The sequence below is a fragment of the Misgurnus anguillicaudatus genome, chromosome 16 (assembly GCF_027580225.2).
Source record: "Misgurnus anguillicaudatus chromosome 16, ASM2758022v2, whole genome shotgun sequence".
Lineage (NCBI taxonomy): Eukaryota > Metazoa > Chordata > Actinopteri > Cypriniformes > Cobitidae > Misgurnus > Misgurnus anguillicaudatus.
This window is the reverse complement of record NC_073352.2, coordinates 20,329,482-20,340,220: the sequence shown is the minus strand read 5'-3', so window position 1 is coordinate 20,340,220 and position 10,739 is coordinate 20,329,482. Positions and strand designations below refer to the sequence as shown.

At 34.7% G+C, this 10,739-nt stretch overlaps 1 protein-coding gene across 1 annotated transcript; it reads left to right on the top strand.

Annotated features, from left to right (window-relative positions):
• Positions 1–1,170: 1,170 nt before the first annotated feature.
• On the top strand, positions 1,171–10,707 carry aga (aspartylglucosaminidase). Its single transcript, XM_055177674.2, has 9 exons — positions 1,171–1,389; positions 1,537–1,690; positions 2,935–3,047; positions 6,763–6,875; positions 7,542–7,653; positions 7,937–8,012; positions 8,210–8,317; positions 9,676–9,809; positions 9,900–10,707. The coding sequence occupies exons 1-9, from the start codon at positions 1,290–1,292 to the stop codon at positions 9,998–10,000; spliced, it is 1,011 nt and encodes a 336-aa protein (XP_055033649.2). The 5' UTR covers positions 1,171–1,289; the 3' UTR covers positions 10,001–10,707.
• Positions 10,708–10,739: the final 32 nt, after the last annotated feature.

Sequence of the window (10,739 nt, the reverse complement as noted above, 5' to 3'; positions counted from 1 at the left end):
CATAGCCAAACATCAATTTCTTTATGTAAATATTGCAGGCTTGGAATATACCTGGAATAATACCTGGAAAGCCTTCAGGGCAGGCATATGTTTTTTATGAATATTATCATACATCACATTTATTGGAGTTTAAGGTTGCAGGCATCTTTGTTTAACAGATTTCAGGTCGAATGTGGCAGAAGTGAAGTGCAGTTAGTTTAGAAATTATTCTAATGCCAAAGAAAATCCAAGTAAAAGGTATATCATTTGATGGAGTACTTGCATAGTTTAAAACTATGGTAATACAAATGGTAATCAGCCCACCAAATGGTTAGTATACTTTATAAAAATTATTAAATTTTTATGGGTAATATTCAAGGCACTTTTGGTGTTTAGTTTACCTCACAGACTGGAATTAGTGCTGGGCAAAATTAATCGCGATTATTGGCATACAAAATAAAAGTGATTTTTTTTGCATAATATATGTGTGTGTACTGTGTGTAAGTATTATGTATATTTACCACACACACTTACATTTAAATATATATATGAATGTGTGTGTATTTATATATACATAATAATTGCACACACTTATATATTATGCAAAAAAAAAAACACTTTTATTTTGTATGCGATTAAACGCGATTAATATTTGCTCAGCACTAACTGGAATCTGATGAGAAGCTGAAGTGATGTCATAAAAATCATTTATCTATGTTAATCCAAAATGATAGAGTAAGTTTTGAATGCTTATATCTTTTAAATGCAAATTTCCCCAAAGTTTGAAGCATGCTAACCAAATATTCATTAAGCTAACATATTCGTACTAAAAGCAAAAAACTTTTGCTTTGACTTTGAAGTAATATAATTTTAGCAAAAATTTATTTTTTAGCGTTTTTATTTTTTTAAGTTGATATCTGAGATGTTTAAAAAACTGGAAAACGTCCAGTTACAAATAACATCGTCTGTTTGACACCGCACATTCTAGACTTTTTCGACTTTATAGAGCGCTGCAAGAACCGACAGCCGGAGGACGTCAAGTACCGCGAGAATGATCCGAGAAATCATACGAAGTGTAATTTCGTCTGGCTCTCGCGGCACTTTGACGTCATCCGTCTGTCAGTTCTAGCAGCGCCGCACAAAGTCGAACAAGCCTTCTGACTGCGCCGTCCCTTTAAATAAACTCGTGACGAAATCACATGACAAAACACGGAAGTGCTTACAGTAGTTCTTGACGAGGCACATGATAGTCAACTAAAGATGTTTTGAGGATTTGCCCTTTTAGAGGAAGTGCATTAGAGTAATTCATTATGATAAAAATAGGTCTCATCATTTGCTTGCTCCCTATTAGCCGAGCCTCTCTTCCCTTGGTTATCAATACTTGGCGTTTTGAAGATGCAACAAGCGCGGGTAAACAAACAGCACTATTATTATGGCTGATCGACCCGCGCGTCTCTGATACTACCTGCTTCGGTTTTATTTTCTTTGGTTGATCCTCAAAGGCATGTCAGTGCAGACTTTAATCTAAATTGTGTTTCTCTCTCTCTCTCTCTCTAGCCTGGAGCACGCTGCAAAAAGGCGGCTCGGTTGTTGATGCGGTGGAGAGGGGCTGCGGGCTGTGTGAACTGGAGCAGTGTGACGGAAGCGTGGGGTTTGGCGACCACCCGGACGAGCAGGGAGAGACCACCTTGGATGCTATGATCATGAATGGGTATGGGAATACAGTAGCGCGTCCTACTCTAACTGCAAAGGCTTTGTAATTAGACTGGCTGATTGCTTCTCTTAAGGGCAAAATAAATTTATATGTCTCCCCTTGTAAGAGGTTACGTTTGTTCTGAAAAGATTAAGATCTTCTGATGGCAGTTCCATCATACTAAATGTTTATTTGCACAATGAACATCAAAAATTGTGTTTGTCTAATCACTAACATATGAGACTACATTTTCAAATAAATAATTCCAAATTTCATTTTCCTCTTCGAATTTTGTGTTGTCTTAAAGCAGAGGAAACTGTTTGTCCTTTCTTACAAATTGAGAAACGGTTAGATTCTTACAAATTTAACAAAATATATAAAATCATTATTTTAATTGAATATTTACTAATGTTACAAGTAGCCATGTAATAAATGGGATGATGTACATCCAGCCGGATGTTATTGCAAAGATATCCCCACCCTGTCAGCTGACATTCTCCCCTTCATAACACTGCTTGTTTGTTACAAATTAGCTAATAAAATATTTCAAATCAATATACCATGTCCACTTATGTCCTCATGAAGCAAGTAGCCAAATAGACGTGGTTTACGGTTAAAAAATACATTATTTCCACATACCGTCTATTTGTAGCTCCAGATTTCAGTATCTTCCTGAAACGCTCAGATTTAAAAAGCTCTGTGTCCCTGATTGGGCAGCTAATCTGTACGTTGTTATTGGTCTTAATACCTCTGACTTCAGCTGGAAACGTGACGCTACTTACCATGTTTGAAAGATTCGGTTGCTAACAGGAGTAAACTTACAGGCTATAAGTCCGAAGCGGGAGGAATTATGATAATGTCGGTCCCAGGCATTGTTGGGGAAAGTTACTTTTAAAACTAATGCATTACAATTTTAAGTTACTCCCCCAAAAAGTAACTAATTGCATTACTTAGTTACTTTTCATGGAAAGTAATGCTTACGTTACTTTTAAGTTACTTTTGCGTTACTTTTTCTTACTTGGCTGAGGCTTGATCTCTTTCAGGCCTTGCAGGTGTTTTTTATGGTCGCAAAAATGTCAAGCTCTGGACTGCCATCTCCGTTTCTGACTCAAACTGTTCCCACTCAGGCGCACAGAGTGCGTAATTCTGTGTTAATATGTTCAGTTTAATTCAGTACATTATTTTATTTTTTAACTTTGTAAACTGAATAATCACTATTTATGTAAAATGCTAACTGTGCTGTTTTCCCCTGATTTTTTCAGAGATACAATGGAAGTGGGTGCAGTGGGAGACCTGCGCAGGGTTAAAAATGCTGTGGGTGTGGCTCGAGCAGTAATGGAAAACACAGATCACACCTTCTTAGTGGGAGAATCAGGTACAAAAACTATACACGTATTGGCGACTTATATTTGAGTTTGGTTCTAAAACGCAATAAACGCCATTTTTGAAAAAAAAAAAATGAGTTACTGCCAGAATCAGTATTATATCAGGTCAGTATTAAAAAGTCAATTCTTAATTTTACGCAAAATCCTATATCCGCCGTGTTATTCCGTCATCTTTTCTCCCTTTTTTCCCAAAATGCAATAAACGCCACTCCCCCTTTTCTACAGAATGCCATAAATCCACTCCACAGATTACAGCGCACCATTCACGCAATGAAAACAAACAATGGCGGCGCGCTGAGTACACAGAATCCTAGTTTTCCTCATCTACTATGTACTTCGTGATCAACAAACAAACAAAAACAAAATAATACTTTAATAGCATTGATAAACCTTTGATGGTTTTCTGTGACGGGAAAGAAACGTAAGCCATCAACATCTAATAATTTACGCAAAAGGCACTCGGGAGACGGGTGCATGTTTGCCCGGGCCGACAGCATCAAGTTTCTGTCATAACACATTGACCCCAGAGGATCTTATGAAAAACTTTCCAGAATTTTACTCAAAGTCAACGAAATCGAGCAGGACCAAAACATTTTACAGCTGATCGTTGTGAAAAACGTTAAGCGACGACGTCAAGTATAACCGCAGCAATGACAGTGTTCTTAGTATCACAAAGTAAGTGTTTTAATTAATGCCATTAATGTTTATATTTTTAATTAGTGTGTACAACTAGTCAACTAAATGAATATATCATGGCAAAGATGAATGCACATTTATATAGGCGATTGATTCAATAGATTTATAGAATTTTCAATAAAAACTTCAGTTAAAATAAAAAGAATCAGTTTTTATAATAAATCTTTGAAAATCAAGTTATGGATTTGAATTTTTTTATGTTTTTATAACCTAAAGATGCTATGTGAAAGTTTGTAACAGAAAATAGTGGTTTTCATCTTGTCACTTTCTTGGTATAGAAAACACGTTTTTACCGAAATTTGTCAAAATAGATTTATTGCGTTTTGGAACCAAACTCTTCATTTGTTCATTAATCAACCTGCAAGCAACTCCTTGGATAAAGTCTATGCATTGTAATGCACTTTAGATTAGATTAAAAGTCAGCTGAATGCATAAATGTAAAAGCCTGCAGATATGGTCAAGATGTTTGAATGTCATTATAAGCAAATGTCAAAATGGGACAGAAATGTGCACTTGAGTGGGATGGCTTGAGTGTCTCATAAACTGCTGGTCTTAGATCCCAGGTGAAAAAAGTACGCTTCCATAATGTACCCAAAGTGCTCTATTTATATACTTAATATACTAAAAATTATTCTTTAGTACTTCCTAAGATAATCTTAAAAACTTTTAAGTGTACTCAACTGTGCTATTTTCAGGCAACATGAATCTAAATTAAAATGTGCCTTTAACTTTTTGCATTAAATAGACCTTTTGCATGTTTGCAAACAGAGATGACGTTTTTTGTGGGCGGAGCCCAACTGGTGGCAGAAAGTGAATGCTTCTCAATAGCTGTGTGAAGTGTTTTAGCGTTAAACTGTGATTTTTATGGATCCGGTGTTCTGTAGAAGTCTGTTTCCCCTATATTTATCTTAAGTGTAATGTTTCTTATAATGTTTTCACCAAGTTACGTTTATTTTTAAAATAAATTAGAAGTTTAAATGGCTTGGCTACTAATTGTGTGCATGTATGTAATGTATATGTATTGTTCTTTATTGGTAAATCAATTCTTTTTACAGTATAAATCGCTGACGTCATCATTTATTAAATATTTCATCATTTTCCTGTTTTCAATTTCTACCTTATATTTATAGACTACGTGTTTGTTCTAAAACTATTATGTTTACATACAAATTAATTTGTATAGGCCTGTTTATATATTATTAACACTTTACATCGTGCATGTGTGTGCTATGTGTATATATTTATTAGTAAACATCATAATTTAGAACAAACAGGAAGAAGACATAAGCTAAGATATAAGGTAAAAAGAAGTAATAGAAAACGAAAAAAATACGAAAACTTTAATAAATGGTAATATTATTGATATTATGAACTAATTCAAATCTTTAATCTTTCGAAATAAATTATAAACGTAACGTGATAAACGCTATAAGAAACACATAGAGGGATCAGACTTCGACAGAACACCGGATATCTTCTCTTATTATTTTCTATTGTAATTATTAAAAGATTTCCAAATGATTTCATCACTCCAGTCTGTCCGGTTGAGGGCTTATTGCAACCATAAACACCTACGGTTATCTTCAAATGGTGTCTTTGACGACTGTATACTATAAAAATGAATCTATTTTGGCATTCCTATTCTGACACTCAACAGCACAACAAAACATTTTCTAGTGAGTTATATTGTTCGTTTCACTCGTGTCTCATTCATTTCCACTGTTTTTCTGCCACCACATGCGCGCGTGACGTAACTGTGCCATTGACTCGCAAAAGGTCTATACATCACTGTTTGAAAAAAAAATATTATTTAGTTACCACTTATAGTAAACTTGAACCCATCTTTGTATGAAAGTTTCATGTCATAACTAAATACATTTTTGATAGTATGTTAAAATCATTTTTTATTTATAATCATGGTGTCTTAAATAGCACAGTAGATGTTGAAGTACTTAAGATTTTTTAAGCATATTAAGGACAAAAAAATATAACACCAAGTACACTAGGGAAGCATGCCTTTTATTCACCTGGCATTTTCAGACATAACAAGCTCAAACGTTTACAAAGAATTGTGCGAAAAACTGAACACACATTTTCGTGGGATCAAACACCTTAAAGTAGTGTTCAAAGGAAAATGCTGCTTCACACCAACAACACAGAAATAACATAGCTTTGCGACAGTGTTATGCACCAGAACATCATCTTCTGGCAGGAAAAGCTACGACAAAAAGTAGACTGGAAAATTGGATTATTTGGAAAATCATTGCATAGTCTGACAAATATTGATGGTAGAGTTAGAATAGGTTTTGAACAATATGAGTTTATGGATCTAATCTACTGTAAACACTTGAGGCTACTGGCAGTGGTATAATAGTTTTGACACACATTTAGCCCCTTATTAGAGATTTGCTGCAGTCTTCCTAGTATTCTTGCTGACCATGTGCATCTCTTTATGGCCATCTTCTAATGCCTACTTCTGCAGGAAAGCACACCGTATCAAAAGCATATTCTGGTTTCACAAAAATAACAGTGATATCCTTCTCCATAACCAGATTTTAATCCAACAGAGACTTTTTTCAGCATTATGTTGAATTCATCACTGGAAAAAACAGGAAAGGTACCCAAATAGTCTGCAATGAGTGCATGTTCTGCTGGCCTATTCCACCATTCATTTATCTAAAATATGTTTAGGCATTGGAGCCCTGTTCAGACAGAGATAGTCATAAGCACTTTATCTTACTTGTACTTCTATAAAGCATGAAAACTATTAATTTCATCTGTTCTCTTAATCAAAAGGAATTATGGAGTATTAAAGCAGCATTCTTTCTTTATACAAGGCTGCTCTACTGCATGCGAAATATCCACATTACAATGAGAAAAGCGAAGTCAGCCTCCCACTGCTCCCAGTTTAGCTTTTTCCTTTATTTAATGTTTATTTTAAACCAGCTCTGTATGTGATTCGGTTGCACTATATGTTTTAATACTAAAGCAAACATTTTTTTTCTGCAGCCTCAATCTTTGCTGAAAACATGGGCTTTAAATCTGAAGACTTGTCCACTAACAAATCAATAACAATTTTCTCCCAATGGTTGCAGAACAATTGTCAACCCAACTATAGAAAGGTGAGTTTGTTTCCCCAAAAACCAGGAACTCCTTTGTAATCATCACCCCAGGGTTAAACTTCAAGTTCCTAAGCACATTTTGCAACTTCGAACTTAGTTTTAGAAGCTGAATTGTGGTAGATAAATGTTTCGATATACTTCAAATGTACCACACACCTTTGTGATAAACGGTCATTGTTATGGCTAGAATCAGCACGTCTTGTGCTTTACAAATTTTATAAAGGCCCATATAGAGAACATCAGTGATGTTTAGGGAGGATTTTGGTTTAATCACTGTAAAACAAAATGCAAAATGAAACATAGCAACAATGAATAATGCATTGTTAGTTTTATGAAGAAAGAATACAAGAGTTGATTCCAACATTGTGCTATTGGCACAGTCAAAGCCCTATGGAAATACAGAGAACAATATTCTGAATACATTTGTGTTCTCATACGCAAGTAGATAAAACTGTATGCATTGTTGGCCAAGTTAATCATATCTTTAAAAATCTAAATATTTTCACAGCTTAGAAAACCCTAAAGTTGATAAGGCAAACTAGGAAGCAATATGTAAACAAAAAATATAGCCTCGCTGGCTATGCAATGCAAACTTTAAAGTCAAAGTTTTCTTTTCTTCTCAAATCAATGCATTATTTAAGAACATTCTGTATTTTTATTTTTCAGAATGTTTTTCCAGACCCCTCCAAATTTTGTGGGCCATACAAGCCCAAAGCCATGCTATGGAGGCCAAAACATAAGAAAAGAAACATTGACCCCAGGGCTCATGATACAATTGGTAACATTCCTGTTTGTTTATTGTAAATGCAAGAAATATAATGAAACCATGTGCATTAAACAAGATGCTTTTTAGGCGAATTATGTCTGTGAACAATATTTTACTGTTAAACCTGATTACTGTAGCTCATCGGTTTAATTTTATTGCGATGAATAATAATGTTTATTCCCTATTGTGAGATATATATATATATATATTAGCAATATGTCTAATAAGTTGAGGATATGTTAAAAAAAAGTTTGATTACATTCATTGTTGACCTGTTACAGTTCATTTTATCTAGGAATGATTGTGATTGATAAGAATGGAAAGGTGGCTGCTGCAACATCAACTAATGGAGCAAATCATAAGATACCTGGGTAGGTATAAACTTTTTGTGGTGGTTCTGACATTTAAAAAATTATTGCAGAGTCCTGTGAAAGTTTAAAACTGAAGAGAAACTTAACAAAATATATTATTTAAGACAGTACTAACAGTAATTCATTAAAGTTACTTGTGTCCATCTCCTTATTGTTTGAGATCTACTGGTAATGAACATGTATGTTGATTTGTTTAGCCGTGTAGGTGATTCACCAGTGGCTGGAGCTGGAGCGTATGCAGATAGCACAGTGGGGGGAGCTGCTGCCACTGGCGATGGAGACGTCATGATGCGTTTTCTTCCAAGGTAATTACCCTTGTTACGAGATTAATTCTTTTATTAGAATCAGCCATAAAATGGTATGAGCTCCCTTGATGAGTTCATTTTGTGGGAGTTTACTGAAATGAAATCCTTAATTATATATATTTTAGTAAGCCAATACATGCAATGTTATATCCATAAACTTTCCTTTTTTTTTTAAAGCAAAGTCAGTTTCTATGGCTATGTTTATGGCGAGATCCACGTTTAATTCTATATAATAAAACTAAAGCCACTTTTTTAAGTTAATTTCGTCTAAAAACTATAAAGCTACATTTAGACTGACTTGATAAAACTTTTTCAAAAGTATCAACAGAATAAGACAAGCTCCTCACAGGGGTAGAATACAATCCAATGTTTAATTGATAGGGCTGGGCAAAAAAAAAAAAGATTAATCAGGGTTTTTTCTTACGTGGTCGATTCAACATCGATTCTCAAAGGCCACGATTCGATTTTTCCCCCATATTTATTTTCGCAAACATTGAACGTAAAATTAACGTTAATCTAATTACTAGTCTTCTCTACTAGATATCACCCTCTTTTTTGCCTTGCGCGATGTTACCAAGGAGCAAGAGCGAGCCTGTCATTCATTCATTCAGTGTATATTCTAATATAATATATATAATAATATAATATTCTAATATAATATAATATTTGATATAATCTATATTCATTGCGTTAAAATCGAGAATCGAGTATAAAAAATAGGGATGTGCATCGATGCATCGCGTTCCCATTAAAAAGACCTGTCTAAAATTGATTCTGAATCGTAAGGCTCCGATTCAGTGTTTCATGCACAGGTTGTGCATGTACTATGGCTCCGGGATAAGTAGGAAGTCCTTATTAATCTAAAATCACCACGAGTTTGACTCGTTAATAACGTGCATTTAAAAAAGCAACACTCGTCAAACACAATCATTCAAAATATTCTCTATTATCATGAAAATACCTGAAACAATCTGAAGAACAGCGATATAAATATGCCTCTAGATATTTCCTGGAATAGTGTTTGTAATGATACTTTTTCCTGGCACAAATGGAGTTTCTGCACGAAAGCGGCCTCTGGCTTTTGAATGTGGCGGCATTTCACCGTAATTCATTAATTGAGAAAACGCGCATTTGCCCGTTTAATTGTCACAACCTGAATAAAAAACAGAACCGAGAATCGGTTTGATACCTTGTGAATCGAAATCGAATCGATCTGGAACATTTGAATCGATACCCAGCCCTATTAATTGATAGTGGATTCTGACAACATTAACATTTGGGAGGGTTAATCCATAAACTCTGTGAAATAATTTGACATTTCTAATGTTTTTAATCACAGACATTTATTGTTGTTAAAGTTTTTTAGCTGTTGAATTAATGAGATCTGGAGCTGAACCATCCATTGCTTGCAAGACAGCCATCTCTAGAATCAAGAAATACTACCCCACATTTTTTGGAGCTGTTATTTGTGCCAATACTACTGGTGGATACGGTAGGAAAATAAATGTCTGTTTTTTTTTTATAATTTCGTATAACCAATCTGAATGTAAATAGGATGATCATACAAGTCTTTTATTTAAAGGTGCTGCTTGCAACAAGATTCCTGAGCTCAGTCAGTTCTCCTTCATGGTGTTTGACTCGCAGACAAATCAACCTCGGCTGGAGAAAGTGGACTGCTTTTAATCACACGCATCTTGGTTTTTAATATCTTTCAGTTCTGTCTAATAATTGTTATTTATTGGTATGTGCCTTACGATCAAGGTTCCCTTTGCAATATTTTTATAAATTAAATATTTTAGTAAACCGCTGTTAGATCAAGAGAATATTGATTAATAGTGTTGTTGTCAAGACCACCTAAACCGAGACCAAATCATGACCAAGACAGGCCGAGACGGAGACAAGACCAAGACTTTAAAGGGTCGAGACCAAGACAGGCCAAGACCATGACCAGTGCAAGTCACTGCATTAAAACACTTACGATGAAAACGTGGAATATGCATATGATTAGGCACTTCTTGTGTGTGTGTGTGTGTGTGTGTGTGTGTGTGTGTGTGTGTGTGTGTGTGTGTGTGTGTGTGTGTGTGTGTGTGTGTGTATGCCATCAGAGAAGTTGATAAAATAATCAAAGACATTGCAGATATGTGGGAATTTATCTTTGTCTATTAGCAAATAAAAGTGAAGAAAAACTAAAAGACCTGAAATCAACTTAAGTCTTTCCATGGCTTGCCATCCACTTAACACAATGCAGGTGTTTTTAGTAATAAAATTAGAAAAAATGTCATTGTGAGAAACTTAAACAATGCTTAAGCAATGCAAACATCATATGAATAAACTGCATAAAATTAATGATAAAAAATACATTTTTGATGTGCCATCAGTTGTGGTCTTGACCGGTCTTGAAATAAAATTCAAAGTCCTCTTT